Raw genomic sequence first — 21,490 nt, forward strand, 5'->3', positions numbered from 1 at the left:
TGTGCCATCTCGTGGAAGAACTTTCATTGGGGTAAGTGAATGTTTTGGTTTAACAGTTTACTATCGATCTAGTATGAAAGACACATGTTACACTGTGTACTGTTAGTAACATACAAAAGACTTATTTTGCATCTGCCTTTACCCAGCTGATTATCTCGAGTTGCAAGGGTGTCAAACTTTGTTTTTTGTTTTTGTTTTTTGTGTCATTTTTCTTACAAACAGCCATCTGTTGTGTGAATTTTTGGTGTGACGGAGAGCGAAAGTTTAAATAACATATTTTCCTTGACAATATAAAGTTATTGCAAAGAAATTAAAGAAAATAATATTTTTCGTTTATTATGATCGTAATTATGACCAGATTTCTATGCCCACTATCAACATAAAGCCCACTGTGCACCCATCGGTTAATTGGGTATTTTTGATTCGACGCGGCCATTTGACAGCGGAAGAATTACGGCTGCTGTCAAAACAAACGAAAGTGTCGGTCAAAACAGCAAGCTTCTAAAGCAGGAGAAAAGGTAAATTTCACTACTATAAAGTAATAAATATTTGAGGAAAAGGTGCAAGCACTAATTCTTCTTTGTCCTGCAACCAATTGCTGGTTGTAGAAAGTATGAAACGTAGTATTTTCATTACCACCGCAGATGGGTACGGGTATGAAAGGGAAGCACTTGGTCGAATAGTTTATATTTATGGCAGTATCGTGATAAGGAATTTTAGGAGCACACGATACATGTCCGGAGAAAGTTGTTCGTACAATAATATGATTTTATTTGCTATTCTCCTCCGAACAGTACGGCTTTAGCGTTCGGTCCTCCGGCTTCGGTGAAATGCACAGACATTGCTGTTAACCACCATCCCTGTTCAGTATGAGCCACTCGCTACGTTTTCGATGCTTGTGTTAAAAGTTTACCGCAGTGTCTTGGAGTGTCCTTTCACTACACGTCGACCGTCGACCGGACGAAGCCAGGTACGAGCTACACACGCGGGGCTTTGGTCCGAATGTTCACAGGCTCCGGCGCCTTTGTGTGCGCACCGGCAATGGCAATGGAGTAGATGCTAATGAAGAGTGATAATGTATTGCAGAAATAATGTACGCGCAAAGCATCGTGCAGGTGGATTGGAACGAACGGTTCGACAGTGCGGTGGATATTGACAGCGCCGGCGGAACCAGCTTCAACGGCGGCAGTGGCGATGTTTACCGACGCTTTCAAGACATAGACGGCGGAAGCAATAGTTCCGCGAGCAATGATACGGAAAGCACCACCCTGCTGGACGAGACGTGCCGCAAGACCGAGCGGTTGTACGACATCACGCCGATGGATCGCGGTGACCGACACAGCCGTGGTTCGACTAAGAACAAAATATTTCTCTTCATTATTGCATTCGGCGTGATCGTCACCCTGTGGATGGGCAGCATCTCGAACGGCAACGACCGGGGACGTGTGGGTAAGTAATCAATCGAACCAAACACCCAAACACCCGAACCGGCATTCCGGAAGGGACATTCTCATGCGTTACGTTGATTCACTATGTGTGTGTGTGTGCGCTAATTTTGGCACACATCCCCAAGGCAGAGCGAAAGATTGGCGAAAGCGATTGGTTACCTCGCTGGACCTCTCGAATTATCTTCACCCGAACGTGCATCGAGGCAGGGCAGGTCGGTCCCGGTCGTAAATATTACTTTGGCCTCGAAAGTTGATTGAGAAAATCATTGACATTGCTCGCGCCAACCCATACTCGGGGTCCCGGGCGTTTGATCGGCAAGGAATACGACCAAAAAAAAAAAAAAACGATTTGAAGCAGGCGGACAATCCGGCGGCCATTACCCTCGCGTCTATTAGGCCGGACGATTGAGGTGAATGCTATGTTTTGGCTAGACGGCTCGACATTTGCAAGTTTTGATTATGCAAATGTGATGTCCCGCGCCCACGAGACCCCAGCCCCAGCATGCCAAGATGGAACGATCGTGTCCTGAAGCTAGCGGGGTCCCCCGCTGTAACGCCGCTGATCGGAAAAGAAGGCAGACGAAAATGGCAGAATTCGTAACTGCTGAACGCACGTACATTTCACCGGTGAGGCCGCAGCAAGACGGCGAAAAAAAAGGGAGAATTGAATTCAACGAATTTCAATTGATTCAATTGGCGAAATACGAGCATGTTCCGAATTAGCATGAGCGTCATGGGAAGAAGGTAGCGTTGGGCACTAGTGGGCCCACATTCGGAGACCGACCGACCCGACAAAGGAGTCAAAGTTTTCGGACGCATTGTGAAGCGCTCGGGTAGGAAGAATTTTCCTTTCACGTGTTACTGGTCAGGAAATCGCTTAAACTTGATCGCGCTAAAGTGGCAAGAAAAATGTCCAAGATCAGCAGCCCATTTCTTCCACAGCGTCATCCACACATTCCCAATGCCACACTCTAACTGCTCATTGTCCTTTTGTCCTTCCTGCACTAAATCATGTCGATTATAACCGGGCAGCTAAACACGGCGAACTATTCTCAGCCCAAACGATGTTTGATTGGTTCGTTTAGGAGCGCGGCGGGAACACGGGCCACTTTTTTTTTTTCTGCCTGTTCCGTGTGCAGCGCCCACAGGAAGTAGTCCCATCAAGCAAATGAATTTGAAACCAATTCGTTGATAAAACTGCGTTCCCCTCAAATCATTACGATCGGCCCCGATTAGTAATCGTCCAATTGACGACCGAAAGAGTTCCCTTGGGCCGGAGACACGCGCACGCTCTGTCACTATCTCTAGGGGACCGCATCGGACCGCCGATGTCGGCTTCCGTCCGCGCACGTCTATCTATTACACGCCCGCGGTACGGTTCTATCAATGAATCGTGCCATTGTGCCACCGTCACGAAACACGCCCAATATGCGCCAAGCCATGAATGGGACCGGCTGGCGGACCAGCGAAACACGCGTTGCTGACGTTTTCGGCCGCACGGGCTTTGTGTAGTGATTGGCCAAATTCGTTGTGGACATACCCCCAAAAGTGTGCGTGCGTGCGATTAGAATTTATGCGTGTACGCACCACCCTTTTAGTGGCGCGAGGGAAGCGAACATGCGTTCCGGAACGGGGGCGAGATTTCTTCGATCAACCGCAACCGGTCCCAACTTCTCCTTCCCCGCCTGCGCGTTGTTGTGTCCTGCCCTACCCTCAGCAGAGGTCAATATTTTCCCTTCTCTCCCCCCCCCCCCTGTCAACGGGCAAACGTTGATTGGAATCAATTTAAAACTTTTTAATTTTATTGATACCATTTTGCACACCACTGATTTGCTGCGCGTCCGAGATCCGCTGCTCGGTACTCGGCTGGGGGGGAGTTTCTTCGTTCTTTCTCCGTCGGCTGGACGCGACAGGGGCGGGGACACCACCAATCGATGCCGATGCCGAAGTAACAGCCATTGGCGTCACGTCGACGACAGTGAACCGCGGCGTATAATATCGCAAAACAGGCGGACGCAGCGCTGGTGGTGTCACACGATGCACACAGGCGGTGGGCTGTAGGGTCAAAAGACCGCATTGAAGCGATGCACAAGCAGCAGTAGGACAAACAAGAAACCATCTCCCCAGAGCAACCGCGATACGACGCCGCAACGGGTCCAAGGTTGCTGCACCGCACACAGCATGAAGATCCTCCCGGTACGATCAATTTAGTCGACAACATCGGCAGGGGAGAGGGGAAGGGGACGGGGAGGTTGGTGGGAACGAACGACACGAGGAACGGCGCAGTTTTCTCAGATGCAGGATAATTGGTTTGTATCGAGCACGACGCTGGTCCACAGTACGCCACTGTGATATCGTCATCCCCATCACCATCAGCAGCAGCAACAGCAGCAGGGTCCAGTATCAGCAATGCTGTGAGGATCATCGAATCGGGAAGAAAGAAAGAAAGCGAGTTCGAGAGAACCGGGAAAGAGAGAGAGAAAGAGGGAGAGGGAGAGAAACTGATGGCAACGTCCCGGTTCCTCAATCAAGCGAGTTGTATTCCGATTTTCTGACCACTCGAAACGCGAAACGAAATGAACGATCACAACTCGAAGAAGTTCATTTTGCTTGTCTTGGCTGCCGATACTTTTGTCGTACGAGAAATGAACACACGAGAGAATTTCTCCACGCGTGAGGGCAGAGAGAGAGAGAGCATGAAGCTCCTTGTAGGTCCTTACCAGGATGAATGTTAGAGGTCTCTAACAAGTCGAATCTGTTAAATTGGCCAGATTCAGAGATGCCTCTGCTTATTGAAAGACGTTTTCTACGAAATTCTGAGCTCTCTAAACAATTGTTTGACTCTCACGGTCTCTAAGGTTTGAGGCTCTATAGCAGATGTATCAAAAGCTGATCAATGTTGAGCATTGAGCAATCGGCACTAAACTTCAGCTTGTAGATTAACGAGGTGAAAATCAAAATGATGGTGACGCTTCTAGCGATGGGTTGGTCATGTCATGAGCATGGTACCGGACGACCGTAAGTCGTAAAGTCTTTTTAGGTTGTCCACATGGAAAGTGGAGGCGTGTTAGGCCCATACTGAGATGAAGTGTTTTGACCCATTAGAGGATAGTCAATGCCGTGAAAAGCCCGATCCACTAGCTCACGGAAGATAAGAAGGGGCCTGTGAGTATATCTTTTCAACATCTTCGATCTGGGTTCTCTAAGAACTCTAACTCCAGAGAGTAGATTACTGAACCGATGATGTTGACGGTCTATCGTACACCCCTTGTGACGTCTTCCCCCTTAATGATGTTAGATGTTTCCTCTGTACTGTCTGCCCTGTCTAAGCTCAAGTTGTCCTACTCGCCAGGTCCTGATGGTATCCCTTCCTCTGTCCTTAAGAAGTGTGCTTCCTTTTTTGCTCCCATCTTGACTCGCGTCTTTGTCAGAACCAGCCAATGAGGGTTCCTTTCCTACCATATGGAAGTCTGCTTGGCTGGTCTGCTTGGCTGGTGTCCTCGACTGCTGACTGTTGTCTTCTTCAAACTGTACTAAATTCCTTCTCCGTTTGGTGTCGTAAAAATGGCCTACTCCAGTCCCCCCTCGCTAAGTGTTGTGTGATCTCGTTTTCTCGTTCTCGTGCTCGTTTTTTGTTTAGTTACACTCTCTGTGATACAATTATACGTCGGGTATCCTCTGTAAAGGATCTAGGTGTGTGGTTCGACGAAACGCTGTCCTTCCGTTCCCACGTTGATTATGTTATCAGCAAGGCTAATAAAACACTGGCTCTGATCATTAGGCTATCGTCCGAAATCTGCGATCCTCCTTGGAATCTGCTGTTGGGTGCGATCCTCCTTGGAATACGCGGCTGTAGTCTGGTCTCCCCCAGGCTCTACTGTGATGGCCAAACTGGAGAGTGTTGCCGTCTTCTTTTGCTAGAAACCATTGAGGATAGGCATTTCCATATCCGTGCTAGCTTCCGTGTCCGTCTTCGTGAAGCCTCTTCCCTTGCCACCTAATCCTACTGTCATCCTCGCTTTTCCTTTAAGTGTAAAAGAGAATTATTAAACCATCATTGGCGGACAATAAATAATAGTAATAATATCGATAACAGAAGCTAAGGTAACGGTACGAGACGAACAGATGAACAACGACCGTTCATCGACTCGATCGACCATTTTCGATCGTCACGCCGATAGTCGTTCGAAAACAGTAATCGACCCGTGCAGCGGTCACATACTGTTGCCGCGAGGATCTTCCCTAGCAGCGTGGATGGCAGGCGCGTGTGACGATTGATCGTGTCGTGGTTCCCTCTCTCCTCCACCATTCCTCCTCACCCATTGCATTGCCGAGATGCCGCGATGTATGTGTGCAGCATATGACGAGGCCAGGGATTTTGTTGCGCCGGGGGCAGATTTTTGTGGGCAAAATGTGGGGTACACTCGTTTCAATTGAGCTGAAGCTGTTGGTCCGCCGCCGCCGTCCTGACTGATCGACTGGCTGGTTGGTTGGCTGGCTGGTTGGTTGGCTGTGTGGGGTTAATTTTTATTGGCGCGCGAAAACTCGAGCCAGTGTCCGTTTGGCGTTGGTTGAAATTGGGTTGAAGCTGTCGAACTGCTGGCTCACGCTTCAGCGTTAGACTGGGAAGGCGCGTTCGGTTTTATTGCCAAGCATATTTCTCCGTTTGATCGCGACTTGCATTTCGAGGATCGTTCGATGTTCTTGGTGCCGTCAGTGTGCTAATGCATAATCCTTTTCTCACGGCGGTTCGTTTGTTGCGTTGGTTTAGGTACGATCGCCGGCTGGGGATTGAACACGTCGCGGGAAACGATCGGGTATGTGCTTCCGTACGAAAACACCACACTGATCGATCCGCTGAACGTGTGCACCACCGAGGAACGGTCCGGGCTGGTGGAGGAAAGTGAGAAGGTGTTCCTGCTGATTGTGGTTTGCTCCTCGGCACGTAAATTTGAGGCGCGTCAAGCGATCCGCGAAACGTGGGGCAAGGTGCGAGAGTTTAACTATGGCCAGTTCCGGCGGCTGCACGAAAGAATGCGCGGCGAATATCTGGACCCGAAGGCGACCGTCGGCCGTGAACTGAAAGAGTACATGTGGAAGGTGCCCGACGGCGAGGATAATGATGGTGAGGCACCCGTGGGTGAGGGCACCGAAGCTAACGTAAGTGATGCTGCTCCTGCGATGTGTGCTCCCGAAGGGTGTGTTAATCGTTGTTCTGCCCGTTCCAGAATGTTCACTCGAAATCCAATTCTAGTCACAGTGAGCAAACCGAGGGCGGCATTGCGGGCATGATGATTAACGTGAAGCTCGTGTTTCTCATCGGTCAGTCGGAAGCTGATTACGTGCATCAGCGGGAACGATCGTCACTCGCACCCGGCCCGGGAGACAGCGCGAGCGACACGAAGCCGTTGGGCGTCGGCGGACAGGAAGTGTCCACTGCGCAGGGCACGGTGGTGGATAGTTCGCACAACCCGTCGGATGTTACAGGAACGCCACCACGAATCGCACTGTTTCCGAGCGGAGCAGACGTCGATCCTGCATTCAACCCGGCCAACGAGGTGGTGGACGAGCTGCAGCTGCGGATCGTCAACGAAAGCGAAGTGTACGGTGATATTATACAGGAGAGCTTTATAGATAGTTACAATAACCTGACGCTGAAGACGATCATGATGCTGAAGTGGGTTACCAACAACTGTGATGGCAAAGGTGAGTGCGGGATCGTGCTGGTGTGGTTGGCGATGGGTGCACTAGTCTTAAGACACGGGATGTGATGATTCGAGTGTTTCCGGATGATGACCCGAGCGATCGGAGCCGTGCAGGCCGGCAGAAGTGCTGTGGTTTGCTGGCCCTGCGTCCCCTGCGGAAAGGGAGTCCACAATCAACGGTGTTTGCTCTGGCCCCAATTTATCGCTACTGGCGGTGTTGGTAATGTTCGCTGTTGTTTCCCCCCCCCCCCCCATGCTTGGTGCAGCACCGCAAGAGCAAGATCGCCGTCCACCCAACGACAGGAAGCAGTATCTGCAGTTTAAGCTGGAAACGCGCGACTACACCGGCGACATAGAGGCGAAGCTGATGGTGTACCTGCACGGCGAAGAGTGGCTGAAGAACAACCTCCGCCCGGATATGGCGGGCAAAATGGAGCGGGAAGTCATTTTCACCGTGGGCAAGACGGGCAAGGCCGGTGGCGTGTTGGAGCACGTGCGGAAGGAAATCCCCAAAGGGGTGGGCGATTTCTGCGAGTTCAACGTGACGGAGCTGGTGCTGGAGTGGTTCAGGGAGCGTGATCAGGGAACGGCTCGTACCAGCAAGTACATCGTGATCGAAACGCTGAACGATCTCGCGCGGAAGCTGGTGGTGAACAGTCCGACCGATTCGAAGTTTGTAAGATCTTGTGTGACTTTTGTTTTATTCTTCTTTCTCTCGCACAAAGCAGCTGGTGGAAGCACGGCAAGTGGAGTTGCGTTCAGGTCGTCCGGTTGTTGGTCTTGGCTTGGGGCGGTGTGGTTGGCCTTTTATTGTTTCAGCAAGTGTTAGCTATATGTACCGATTCTAAGGGCGATTTAGCTCGGGAACCGATCGACCGATCGAACCTTGTGCCGTGAACTGGTTTTGTTTTTTTATCGAATCTTTTCCTTGCAGTAAAATTTATCATGAAGTGCGATGATGACACGTTCGTCAACGTGCCTAACCTGCTGCACGTTCTGCTCGGCGGGACGGTTCCCCTGTACAAAGCGGCCATCTCGTTCTACGACACCAACACGGTGGCGGTAAAGTCACCGAAAAACCGGCTCGTCCCGGGGAAGCATCTGCTGACGGGGTTCCTGTTCTGCGACGCCAAACCGATCGGTGACACCAGCAGCAAGTGGTATGTAGCCGACGCTCTGTCCCCTTTTGCTCGCCAAACCCGGGTGTAGTACATTCGATGTCCTGTCAACGCAGGTACTCGCCGACGTACATGTACGATAAGGACGTGTACCCGTACTATCTGTCCGGCACGGCCTACCTGATGAACTTCGAGACGGCCAAGCTGCTGTACCGGGCGAGCCTTTCGACGCCGATCTTCCACCTGGAGGACGTGTACCTGACCGGTATCGTGGCGGACCGGGTGAAGGTTCGGCGCCGACACCATCCGCTCTTCTTCTACTCCTACACCAAAGACCTGTGCGCCCTGCGGGGCATGATCTCGCAGCATCATCTGCAGCCAAGCGAAATTCGCACCGCGTACGACTACATCACCAACGGCACGATCGTGTGCAGCGGCCCGGACAAACGGTTCACCGTGGGCCAGCTGAAGCTGCAGCAGCGCAAAAAGTGTCAATGATGTCGCAAACCGGTGGCCGTACCGCCGGGACGGTCGCGCCGCTATCGCCAGTTCCTGTCGATCTGGTGATCGGAGGATCTTCCATCTTGTTGACACACACACACACACAGAGTTTACTGCTCCACCGAGATTTGATTTGAACTACGCGGAACACTGGTGCACCATGACAGACAGACGGACTGGGCCATTATTCCCGGCCTCGGGCATGATCTTTACAGCACAATTACAGCTCGAAACGCACAGCCATTTCAATCTACATTATACCCCAGAATCTCGCGTAGATGAGACTAGCAGCAACCCCACACCAAGCGGACAACCGAGAAGTTACTAACGAATGCTGTCGCTGTCCCAGTGATGAAGGCGGTAGGGAGCAGCCAGCACACGAGTCGAATATTATTTACAAGCAACGTTAAGTCTGCTACATCGCGCTTCCTCTCATCGAACGGTCGTGTATATTGCGAAACGTAAACCGAAACAAACTTAGCTAAGCTTCGCCTTCAAACATAACGAACGAAACGTCCTTTACTAAAATTTTAATAACTTATTGTACTTGGTAGAAGAAACGGTGTTCTAGTTCGCGCCCCGTTACGCAAGCAGGCGAGAGGGCTGCACGCAAGCAGCACTCTGCACTCTCGTCTGCTTGCTGGAGTAGAATCTCATTAGAGCTCTTGCTGACGACGCTTCTGAAGCCTCGCGTGATTGAACAGTGCGTTAGATACCATTTATTTGGAAGAAAACCTGTCGGAAGTGGTACCACACGAACTGAGTTGACAATGCTCATGCTATTTTCTCGTTCAGCTTGACGGATTTGATTGGTCAGAAATAGGGTTTAGTACTTTAGAGAGAGTTATGTTGACCACCGGTGTAGTTAGTAGCACAGACCGCACCTCTTAACGCCCTGTTGACTGCCACGACTGAGTACGGTACAAACATATATCATATCATTAGCCGCCACAGCGCAGATTCAAACGCAGTGAAAGCAATTATCTCGATATTGCTATATTTTTAAGTTGCTCAGCATGGGTAGGACCATACTTTTTTATAATTGCCTTCTTATTTTAGGTAATGTATTACTTTTAATTGTTCAATGTGCCTAAACTTAAAATGACAAAACCCTCCACAAAAACCCAACCGAACAACCGAAGAGCTGGCCATTACTGTGCATGGTGGACCTAGCATATAGTTTTACGCTTCGATATCAAATCTCATCTGGGCTTTCGTGAGCACTGGCCTATCCAACTCTGATGATACATGGCATGGCCTATAAGAGGGTCGTCGTGCACTAGCAGAAGAACCAGCCCAAGCGTGGCAGTCAACGTGCTGTTGTGAGAGGCGCGTTAAATAGTTTATGTGTGTTTGTTTGCGATTTTGCTTTAAACAGCTTATCATTACCTAGCAAAGTATGACACAGCTCCTCCAGTTTTATTCTAACCTCTCGCATTTCGCAAACCGCAACTGCTATCGGTAAGCGCTAAGAGTCGTAGGAAACAATGCTAAACAATTTAACAATAAGAAATGGTATTAATTATCCGAATACAACGATTGCACGACGGCAAGACAAAAAACAAGCACGTATTGCGGGGTGGAGTAGGGGGAGAGAAGATGAATGAGCAAATCATTTGATTCAGCTGTGATTCCATTACGAGAAACAAATCTAAAACAAAAACAAAAACACGGAAATTAAAAAGAAAAGTATTGAACTTTAGATAGGTATACAAAGATTGGTAGCAACGGAATGCAAAATATCAGGCGCCACGTGCAACCTGGTTGCGCACCACGGTATGGAGTTTTCTTTTGTTGTTGGATTGGCAAAAGGGCAGCACCGATCGGAGAGGCAGTAGTAGCAGCAGCAGCAGCGATAGTAGTATTGCTAGGAACAAGGAACATAGATTTGTGATTCTAAAAGAAGCGAACGACGCTGCGACCGAGCGGCGGTCGACCGTAGTGTTGAGTTTCGTTTCGGGGCGGCGTTAAAGTTTGGGCTCTCGTAGTTCTAGTGATATATAGTAGGTTAAAAAAGGTATTAGAATTTTCCAAACCATTACAGGATCGATGAGGATACAACATTTTACCACACACGCGCGCACGAGTGAACTCAGTGCACGCACGAACTCACGCTCGCAAGACACGTGCGGCGGTGATCGTGAACAGACCAGCAGGAGAAAACCATAGGTCACCCCCCGAACAAAAAAAGAAGAAAAAAAAACACACAAACTTCCAGTAAGTAGACGCATTTAAGCGAAAATTTAGTATGATCCAATTAAAAGACATCGAAAGTGCTAGCGGGAGAGAGCGAAACAGAAAGATTCTAATTAAATAGTAAACCAAACATTGGACGAGCGAAGAAAGTTAGCCACAAAAGACACAAAATTATATTAGTAGGATAAATTGGGTTTTCCGTTTTGCTGCCAGTATGATAGCCTCCCCCCCCGAAAAGAGAGAGAGAGAGAGAGAGAGAGAGAGAGAGAGAGCGAGAGCGTGTTAGAATCCGGTTTATAAGGGGGAAAACGGTTTTTCTTTCATTTTTCTCTTATTGGTCCTTATTGGTATTGGTATTGGTATAAGAATGTGCAGGGGGGGAGGGGAGGGCGGGGTATGTTTGAGTTACCGTCCGACCTTCGTTCTATTGATGCGTGGACAAACGGCGTACTGTCCATTAGTTTTGGGCCAAAAGGAAAGTAATAAAAATTAAATCCAAACTGATGAGAGAAGAGCTGATTGATAGTGATGTATCACACATCCACCTAACATCCACGTTTCTTTCCAGAAGGCTTCCTCGTCGAAACAGGTCTTGTCTTCTATTGGGCTTGCACGTGGAAAGGACTTCGTGTGCGAAAAGATCTGATAGTCGTAGGGTAGGTCCCGTCGAGTGAAGAACCTGATCGACCAAGGGAAAGTTGGTCTTTCAGTAGCCGTCGCAGCCGAAGAGATCTCGTATCTACCGGATCCTGGTCGTCGATCAAGGGTGATATTCTTACTATCAAGAAGTAATTGAAACTCGAGGAATATTTTTTTTATTAGAAAACGTTTATTAGATCTTTGCTGTTTGCTATTACACATAGATTTTTTCCCACTTTCGATCGATTTCAAGTATCCGCTTCAACTTTCCTACAGTTGTATGTCTTTTAGTGCGGTGCCTCTCTCTCTCTCTCTCTCTCTCTCTCTCTCTCTCTATGTACACACGTGCCTCGTTGTACGGTGGTTCGGTTCCAATCAGTAACTAAATTTATCTAAATGTATTTCAGGTTGAAACGAAGCATTAAACCCGAAAATCCACCAGAGCGCAGGACGCTCAAGAAGATCTCTTTGCCTACGAGAAGTATGAGACGAGTGCACCAGTGGCTTATGAGTGGACGACGATGACCTTGACGTCACCGAAATAGTTGTTCGCCATGAAAGAAGACTTCCGAATCCGAATCCCGCACAGCGAGGCACAGGTGTACCCGCCTTAGTATCCGCCCATTTTTCCACACACTCTATTCGTATTCGTAGGTTGATAGTAGTTTGTGCAAAGTTTTTCCCTTTTCCCTTCCAGTGTGTGAGTGTCTGTGTGTGCGTCGTGTCGTAAACTTTAAAAAGATGGAACTTGTAAGTGAAAATGTACTTTCTTCCTCCTGCTGTCCATCCATTTACATCATCATCCATCCACTATTTACTCGTCGTGTATCCTATTGGTTTCGCCCCCGGAAAGTGAGGGTGGCTTCGGAGGCGATAGCTTTGGTATTTCATTTAGATGAGGGTGTGTTTTTTCTTTGCTCACAACTGCATTTTCCCAACAGTAGCGATACTTTGTACCAGCCAGAAAAGAAAAAAAAAAACTCGCCGAAATGTCTTGCTGCAGTCTTTATAATTGCTTTGTGTTTTGTGGTTGCAAACGACCGAACGAAGGAAGGAAACTGTGCTGGTGGCTGTCCGTTAAATTAGTTTTTCTATGGCGGATTCACAATCCTATGGTAACTGGCGGTCCGTGATGCACGGCTAACGAAGGTATAAAAGCTGCCATCTTGAATCTTGACCACATCGTTCCACCGATGATTGGCACGGGGCATGTCAAACATGCCATCCTTTGTTTCGCTGTATTTGCTGCTGTAAGTGCTGTGCTGCGCCTAGCTATAAATGAACTTCCCTTCCAAAATATTTGTTAGCCTGCTGTCTTCGCGCTCTGCTGTTGCTGTCTGGTAAATGGTTCGTAAGTTCTTATCCGTATAAGCTGTAAACGTGATGTGAAGTGTTGTGTTGGATTTTCTACTCCTTCTATTGCTCCAAAAAAGAATCGTGCGAGCTGCAACAGTATACAATAGAGTAGAAGGTGGCTGGCAAAGTGTTCTTCCTTCCCGGAACAGTTTTGCTAGCTTAGGGTTATCTTTTTGTATCAAATGTGTGCGTTCTCTCTCTCTCTCCCTTCCTTCATTGGACATACAAACTTTGCAAGAGTTTGCGCTCTACGCACCCGACATAGTAAATAGTAGGCTCTTGTCTAATCGTGGAGTCACATCCCTTGAATATCTCTTCCTGCTGACGACGCTCCACACGCTGCACTACTGGGAAAGTGACATTCATTTAGCTGTTTTGTTTTTTCGTCCTCGCTGCTCTGCTCTATCCTTAGACTAATCCTTATGCCTATGTATCTTCTGTTTTTTTTTCTTCTTTAGGTTTGTTTCATTTCTCAAGTTCCCTAGTGGTTGAAAGGTTGTGCGCAAAAAGGGGGTTGTGAGTGTGTACGAAAAACGGGAAGGTGGCATCGGTGCATCGTATCGTAAGTCGGAACGCAACACAGAGAAAGGAAAACCCGAAACAACGACGCTGAAGTTGGAGAAGTAAAAGCTTCATCAAACCGGTGACAGAGTATCCCGTTCCGAGCTGGGCTGCTGCATCAACTATGGCCGTCCTTAGCTCTCGATGCATCCTCCTCTTCCGTTGAGTTCCCATCCCTTAAAAAAGGCTTCACGTGTTGTGTGTGTGTGTGTGTGTGTGTGTGTGTGTGTGTGTGTGTGTGTATGTCCGCAGCAACTCTGTTCGGGCTTTCCGGTTTCGCTTCTACTACAGCAAGGCACGTATGAGTTTATCAAACAATGGTCGATCGATCGGTGTAAATCAGCCCCTAAACATTAGTTTCGTGTGAGTGTGTGTGTGTGAGTTCGAGCACGATTTCGGGTTTTGTTTCGTGTTTTTGCTTCTAATAGTCTCTTATTACTCTATATCGACGGGAGAGGATCACCAATAGCACGGAATGTGGACGACGAATCACATGGAGTTTTGAGCTAAAATGTTCACATGTCTCTGTGTATATAGATATATGTCGTACTACTACTAAGTAGCTAGCTAGCAACAACGGCCACCAATCCTATTCTTCCAAGCACACATACATACATACACGCACACACATACACTTAGAGACATACACATCCATACACCTATGCAGAGAGAAACACGAGACGTAACACATCACATCATATCGAGTAGGGGAAGGTTGTTCGACCGACCGATTCCACTCTCTCTATCTAGTGTCAGATTTTCGATTGGGGAAAAAGACATCAAACGATCAAACAGGGGAGTGTGGTGTTAGTGCTCTGCTATCAGTAATACTACTAGTAGTGTAGTGCACGGGTGCTACAGTGTGCATGTGGGGCGGGGGACAGAGTATAACATCGGTGATAACAAATGTCACAGCATCGCTACGGAATCGCGGTAGGCAGTGCTGCACCCCGGGGACTCACTCCTCGATCGTGGACGGGTGTCGGCGCACGACCGCGCCCTGTTCGTCGGTGATCGTGGACACCGTGCACGGAACCGCTGGCGACACCGGGGACGACGGAGATATCACAGCCGTGGTGGAGCTGGTGGTGGTGGTGGTGGTGGTGCTGGCGGCCACGGTTGCCGCAGTCGAGCAGGACGACGTGGTGGAGGACGTCGACATCGAGCCGGACGATTGGGACTGTGTCGACGTCGAGGGTGAGCCCGAGTTGAGCAGGTAGATTCTCACCGTATGCTAGCACTTCGGGTGGAACGTTTTGCGGTCCGGCAGCAGGCACAGGATGCTGAGCGCCATCACCATGTGCCAGATCGAGTGTACGATGTGGTAGTTTTGCTTCGTCTGAAGGAAGGCAAAACAGACCAGCCCCACCATGACGAGCACGCTGCCGATCGGGAGGTACAGCGCCAGGTAGCTTCGTGCCGGGAAGCATCGCTTCGTCTTCCGGCAGCGTAATCCCCAGCTGACCGAGATGAGACAGATGCCGGTGAGGGCCGGTGCCAGAAACACCCAGAGCGATTGCTTGTTCAGCTCCGTGCCGAACGCGAGCAGGATCGCACCGAGCATGTGCAGTAGCGACACGAACTGGTGCCGTATGTTGGACATGGCGATCAGCGTGACCCAGATGGCGAGCAGACCGCAGTAAAAGTCACAGAACTGCAGGACACCTATCTTCACCAGACAGAAGCTAAACTCCTCCTCGCCCGAATCGCACGCATGGTAGAACGCCGAGAAGAACATGGCGAAGAAGTAGATGATCGCTTCACTGTGGTAGCCGCGCTTGACGGCGTAAAAGATGCTCGGCAGAAAGAGGAGGTTGGAGAGCGTCAGCATCAGGGAGGCGAGCAGGATCGAAGCACTCGACGGTACCTGCGAGTCTTCGGTACAGTCCCAGCCGCGGTAGTTCCGCAGACACAGACACGTGGAAAACACGAACCCACCGGACATGTAGTGATAGCAGCGGCCGAATCGTCCACACCGTCCGGCCACACACGGACTCGACGAGATGGTGAAGACTACGCTGGAATTACACGTACTGTCGGCGACTCCGCCTTGCACGCTCTGTTCCGTGGCGTACTTGTGGTGCTGTTCGAACTTGCGTGCCATCTCATCCGATCGACTCCCGGTACATTTGGCATCCATGATGCACTCCTTGATCTTGAGCGTTTCCGTCTCGTTGAGCGAACTTAGGCAAGCGTCATCCGCTAGACAGCTGCGATAGTAGCTTAGTCGATCGGTGCACGAACACGGTGGCCGCATCGTCTCCAGCGTGGAACGGTACGAGCGTACAAAGTCCTTCACGCTGTCGATGATTGTCGATCGTGCCGTTGCCTCCGATCCGTGACAGAACAGTCCCAGCGTAACGTACCAACTGCCCGGTTCGGGGAATGGGACGTGCACGAGCCCGGTGTTCGTATCCGCATCCGTGTTGTTGATGACGATTGCGGCGGGATAGATGTGCCGTCCGTACACACACTTGTCGGGCCAGGTAGGAATGCCCGGCTCTTCCAGTCTCAGACACACGATAACCGTTTGGTTAGCCTTGCCGGCAGACTGCTTTGCCTTGTCCTCCGCCTCGGTAGTGCTGCTCGGCGCTACCGTGGTCGTCGTCGTGGTGGTGGACGTTGTGGTGGTCGTGGTGGTTGTCATTGCTGCTGGCAGTTCCGGCACGAACTCCTCCTGTATGTCGACCAGCTTCTCAGCCACAACGCCCGCATGCTCGTTGGTCGACTCGTGCCGTGCATCGATCAGGCTGCCCTTCAGATCTTGCCGCATCGCAACGGCAAAGCTCAGCGTACCCCCGATGTCGTACACATCGTTCACGTCGAACTTCATCAGGGCAGGGATGCCGGCAGTGAGGTTGAGCGTCACCGGCACCGTACCGTTCACGTCCGGCAGCAGGTCGTAGTCGAACATGAAGAACTCGCGGTACGTCTGCCGCAGTACCGGGTAGCGGTCGAAGCTTCGATTCGGCAGTGACTTGGTGTCCGCTGTCCGCGTATCACTTTCATCCGAAGAGTCGACACTTTCGCGCGTCGTTTCCTCGGTGGACGGAGTCATCGTAGACGCGGCATCTGGGGCAGCCTCATGCGCATGGTAGATCAGCTCCACCGTGTACGCTAAGCTCTGCGGATCGGGCACGCCCGTTGGCGGACTGTCCCGCTTTCGTTCCTCCCGTGTTTGATTTGTGGCGTCCGACATGACGATCGTTTCGTTGGCGTGAAGTCCGGCCACAATTGTACCGCTGCTGGTCGGTGGATTCTCACGCATAAAGTCCATGTCCACGTAATGCCAGGCACTTTCGTGAGGATAGAAATCGATGCTGACGTCACCCGTTTGGTTCGGACAGATGATGGCATTCTGGAGATAATTGCGGGCCGTCGGCAGGGCGCTCGCCTGCACATGGAAGCTAACGTCGGTACAGTTCGCACAGGGCTGTGTGATGGTAAAGCGCCACGTAACGATCGACACGTTGCTCGGGACGAAAAACTTGAAGGACTTGGGTTCCGGCTGGTCCGCGGCAAGCGTTCCTTCGTACCGCACATCCACGTTAAGCATCTGGGGCTGTGCGTTCGCGACGGACATCTCCGACATTAGCAACGTTTCGCAGGATGCAGCAAGACCTGTGAAGGAGGAAGAAGACAGAGACAACGGAGCACGTTAATGGAGGTTAGGATAAGAGTGGTAAGTAATTCAAAGTCTCTTCTCTCGCTGTGGATTATTCTGCTAAATGGCACAGACAAAGGGGGGGGGAAGGGGTGGGGGGGCCGGGGAAAATTAAAGTTAGTCTCCACGGTGGAAGTTGCATTTGCCATCATTCAGCTTTCGCTACCGTTTCAAACATCATTAAAAACTTTAACTGCTACGGGAACTGGAGCGAACGGAGCGAGCTAGCTTTCGGGTCCGGTTTCGCCCGTTTTTTTGTGGTTGTTCTTGGTTCGTACCGCTTTCTCCAGTTCTTCGTGGATAGTTTGCTTCATCGCTACCGCATTCACCTAGCTCCGTGCCAATAGGGTGCGACACAGTCGCTACAGTTCAATTTCCGCCCGGCCACAAACGTTCGGGAGTGCTCGGCATTTTTTTTTCGCTTTGCTGCTGTTGTGGCTCATGGTATTAAAATTTTCTTATCGGCACCAGAGAAGTTAAGTTTTCCAGTCTGATTTTTTTCCCCGGGATCGGCTTTCCCATTCGCTTTCCCCGTTGCGAATCACCAGGTGATCCGCCAGGGTGGCAAAGCTTTCAAATCCTCCTCTAACCTGGATGGCTGGCTGGCTGGCTGGCTGGCGAAACGTTTATCTTAAATGAGGGAAATGGAATCGAAGATTGCAGAAAAGCAGCAGGACCGGCCCGCCAGGACCCTCAGGATCAGTGGAACGGTTGAGCGGTTAGGGGATAATTTAGCCATTACCAAGTATTGAGTGGGAGCTGTTTTTGCCGTTCGTTCGTTTGCAGAAGGTTTTTGGGAGTTAATTTTGTACTTAACACTTAGCGCAGTGGAGAATCGCAGGAAGCGGAAGTTGAGGAGCGAACTTCCGGTGTTGGTTCTTTCTGTTAGGAATTCAATTTGGGCTGCGTCAATGTTGTTCCATCTTATGGCACTTAATTAATACACTTTTGTCTGTTAGCTTGGTGCACGATTCGCGGTGCAAATGGTAGGATTTCTTCTAACGGAAGTAGCCCTTCTTTGGATGTGCAGCCTGAAGATCTGGTCAGAGATAGACCATCCAAATAGATTTTAAACAGAATAGAGTCAATGTTCAACACAGGTCCACTCGATCCTCCAGATTCATGTGCGAATCTGTACCAGCACCGTATGCCACACTTTGTATGCTAATGTTCCAATTATACTATTTTAATCTCGCCGAATCTTTGGGGGACGATATTAATGACCCATCATTAGGGATGTGTAAAACAAAACGAATGGGTTGATTACCACGTGCCACCACGTACGCTATGGTTCGCGTGGTAAAGGGACACAAATTTGGGTTAAATTTTCATTTGCTGCCACACTGCAACCGTCGACATGGTATGGCTACAATAATCACTGGTTGCGTCGTCCAACGTTTGAAGTGTTGCGATACGATTTGCGTACGCTTCGGGGTTTTCGGCTCGAATCCTGGCCAGGTTGGATGGCCAGGTTGTTGAATGGCCTCAATTTTCTACCGTGGAACGCACCGTACGCTATCGGTGCCGTGAAATGCTATTTGTTAATTTGATTGAGTGAGACCGACAGAGAGAGAGAGAGAGAGAGCGGGAGAGATCTCTGGGCACTGGGCTGTCACTTGTGATTCGCTGCAACTCCGGTGACGTTGCACGGCTATTCTGGTGGCACTAGTTTCGAGGGTGTCTCGATATCGACCTAATTACAAATAATGACAGTCAATCAAATGCCCGTTTGTGGCCGAATTTGCATTCTTTTCTCCCTTCTCCTTCTGATGTGACACATTTTGGGCCCACGCTGTGTGTCAGCTGCCGGGTTCACCCGCTGCACGAAATTGGCCACGATTGGGCGTGATTTAATTACACTATTACCGGGCCGGAATTTGGACAGGTTGCGAGTGAGCGTATGCCCATCCTAAAAAACCCACCGAACCACCGGAAACACTCACGTCACGTCGCCTTTTGACGGACGTTATAGCACGGGTTGATGTTGGCTCTCAGCCGTGTCAGGAGATTATTTCGATAGTGTCCTCTGCCGTGTTTGGGGGGATGGGATGCATGCTGGCTCGTTTCCAACCCTTACCTTGCTGCTCGATTCGCTCGTTGTTCGGATCGGTCCAGCTGATGAATGCCACGGCGAACCAGTTGCCCGGATGCGGACCTTCGATGCTTAGCCGGCGCGTTGTGCTGTCCGACTTGAACTGTAGGCTGTGGATTTCGAATCTGTAGTGGAAATAGAAGGACCAAAAAAAAGGAAGAATTTAGAGGAAAAGTCATTATTGTGTGGTTGCTCAACGGTTTTTTTTTCGTGTGGAGCTTCAGAATCTTTAGGGAGGCACACAAATTTCGGTGTTAGGGACACATAAAGTTTTGTTAGGGACACAGATTTTCAATCACCCCTGTTAATTAGACCAACAGTGAGCGAAGGTTCGGGATCCTGTCTAGATTCGAACTGAGACCCATCCGTGTTGATGTATCGTATCGCTATCAACGGTGCTATCTTAACGGCTAAGTTTGATGGAGCTGTTGTAAGACAAAAACGGCTATTGTAAGATAGCTCCCTAGTGCCTATTTTATTAGAAATAGCTCGTTCGATGTTAAGCAGCACAGCTCACAACGTACGGCTTGTGCAAGTTCCTCACGCTTCTTACGACCTATAGTGTGATGGGGAAGCAATTTCGCTGGAGTCCTGCAGCTTTCCAGTGCCTGTTCCAACAGGAGTAACTAGCTTTCGTGCTCTGACCTCGAAACAAAACTACCTCCTTACCATACAGGACCACCGAATACCGACAAGGATCGCAACGGATCGGGACAAAAAAACTATAGCTCCCGGTTCTATTTCTCTAGCCTATAAAGCGCGCACTTCTGTGTGTGTGTGTGTGTGTGGGTTATCGCCTAGCGAGTCCACATGACGTACGAGCGGACCAACGATACGGCGAAGCATAAAACCCATCACTCTGCGAAGAAGGCCACAAGTGCCCCCCACCTCCGCCTCCGTCCATGTGAAAGTGGCCGCGTTGGAAGCGTTCGGGCTGTAAATCAAATTTCAACGCCATTCGTCTTCTCCAATGCTTGCGCCGGAGTCAAAACTCAGGGACAGCTACTTGCAAACTCAACTCGACCGACCGCCCGACCGTCTCGTCGTCGGAGTTGTGGGATGGTGAAGGACTACCGGGCTGCCCGATCGCTATGCAAATATGCTTCCCCGATTTCCATATATCGTGCGCTCCGTACCTGTGCTCTCTCTCTCTCTCTCTTTCTTTTTTCCTGGTCTTGTGCAGGTTTTCCCGCCCCGGTTTCTCGGATGAATTCCGGTGCTGGTCGGAACGGTAGAAGCAAAAGAAAATATAATAATCTAGCACAAAATAGCATTAGCCGAGTAGGGACGTGGACAGAGTCTGCTGGAGCTTCCCGCAGTCGTGGACCGTTTCCATGGGTTATGATGAGTTTTCCCATTTTGGGTGCCTTTTTCCCCTCTCTATAGACGAGACACGGGGGGAGCTTTCGTACGCGAATAAGTAAAAAGGAAAAACTAGCTTTGAGTCGCATTTCATCGCGAACTATGTTACGTTGCTTTTCGATTTCTGTCTCCCCCGCCTGCGAACGTTCCCGGTGGGGATTTATTTTGTTTGGTGTGCCTTGCTTTTTTTTTGGTTCCCGGTCGGGGAAAAGCGCACAAGGTGCTTGCTGCCCGCACGGCAAGCCAATGATCCTCACACGTAGAACAAATCGTACGAAATCATATAAAGATGGAGGTAGAGACAACGGAACCGTCGTCCTGCGTCGCGTCCCAAGACACCCGGCGGCCATTCGAAGGAACGTTTTTGATATTCATAGGATTTTGTCTTCCGCCGGGTTCGTGATTCGGGCGTATCGAAATGTGATAGAATTTGTCATTTTTCCATGATCCGATCCGACCTGCGAACACAAAAAACCCCGTTCGTCGTTGGGCGAAAACGTTGGGCAGGCAGATTCTCAGACATGTTGTGCGCGATGCAATTTGAGTTGAAATTCGCTTTTACGCTGTTTGTTTGTTGCGACCGTGTTTGCATTGGTTGCTTGGGGGTGGGGCGAATTCGTTTTATTTTGCAAGAATCCTGGGAGAACGTGGCAGGTTCTAGGGACGTTTAAGATTTTCCTCGGAAAGCGCGTGTCGGGAGATGGTTTCTGATGAAAGTCTTTGTTGGCAGAAAGATGAAGGAGCTTCACTAATTAAACATGATGTGTGGACAGTTGAAGAGTAATGAGAACGCTTAACTGAATGACGACGACTCTTGGTTAAAGGGATGTCCTCGTGCTCACCGCTCT

At 49.9% G+C, this 21,490-nt stretch overlaps 2 protein-coding genes across 11 annotated transcripts in view; one reads left to right on the forward strand and one right to left on the reverse strand.

Moving 5' to 3' along the window:
• Window positions 1–397: 397 nt before the first annotated feature.
• Window positions 398–11,181, forward strand: LOC118504998. The gene is made up of 7 exons (XM_036040175.1): window positions 398–518; window positions 795–970; window positions 1,087–1,449; window positions 6,220–6,608; window positions 6,677–7,154; window positions 8,088–8,313; window positions 8,388–11,181. Exons 3-7 carry the CDS (start codon window positions 1,092–1,094, stop codon window positions 8,767–8,769), a joined length of 1,833 nt encoding a protein of 610 aa, XP_035896068.1. The 5' UTR covers window positions 398–518; window positions 795–970; window positions 1,087–1,091; the 3' UTR covers window positions 8,770–11,181.
• A 596-nt stretch (window positions 11,182–11,777) lies between these two features.
• The window catches only part of LOC118504986, a 70,857-nt gene continuing 61,144 nt past the window's right edge, over window positions 11,778–21,490 (reverse strand). For all 10 annotated transcript variants that reach the window (XM_036040148.1, XM_036040146.1, XM_036040150.1 and 7 more), the window contains 2 exons: window positions 19,266–19,405; window positions 11,778–17,145 (listed from right to left, as the gene is read on the reverse strand). In XM_036040148.1, coding sequence (XP_035896041.1) covers window positions 14,759–17,145; window positions 19,266–19,405 — 2,527 coding nt within the window. In that variant the 3' untranslated portion in view covers window positions 11,778–14,758. The remainder of the gene's footprint in view (window positions 17,146–19,265; window positions 19,406–21,490) is intronic.

The sequence above is a fragment of the Anopheles stephensi genome, chromosome 2, assembly GCF_013141755.1.
Source record: "Anopheles stephensi strain Indian chromosome 2, UCI_ANSTEP_V1.0, whole genome shotgun sequence".
Lineage (NCBI taxonomy): Eukaryota > Metazoa > Arthropoda > Insecta > Diptera > Culicidae > Anopheles > Anopheles stephensi.

Bases quoted from the DNA above. Each gene is read 5' to 3' on its own strand.
- LOC118504998 (XM_036040175.1), top strand. From the start codon at position 1,092: ATGTACGCGCAAAGCATCGTGCAGGTGGATTGGAACGAACGGTTCGAC. The intron at 1,450-6,219 runs GTAAGTAATCAA...GCGTTGGTTTAG, and splicing joins CAACGACCGGGGACGTGTGG to GTACGATCGCCGGCTGGGGA. The intron at 7,155-8,087 runs GTGAGTGCGGGA...TTTTCCTTGCAG, and splicing joins CAACAACTGTGATGGCAAAG to TAAAATTTATCATGAAGTGC.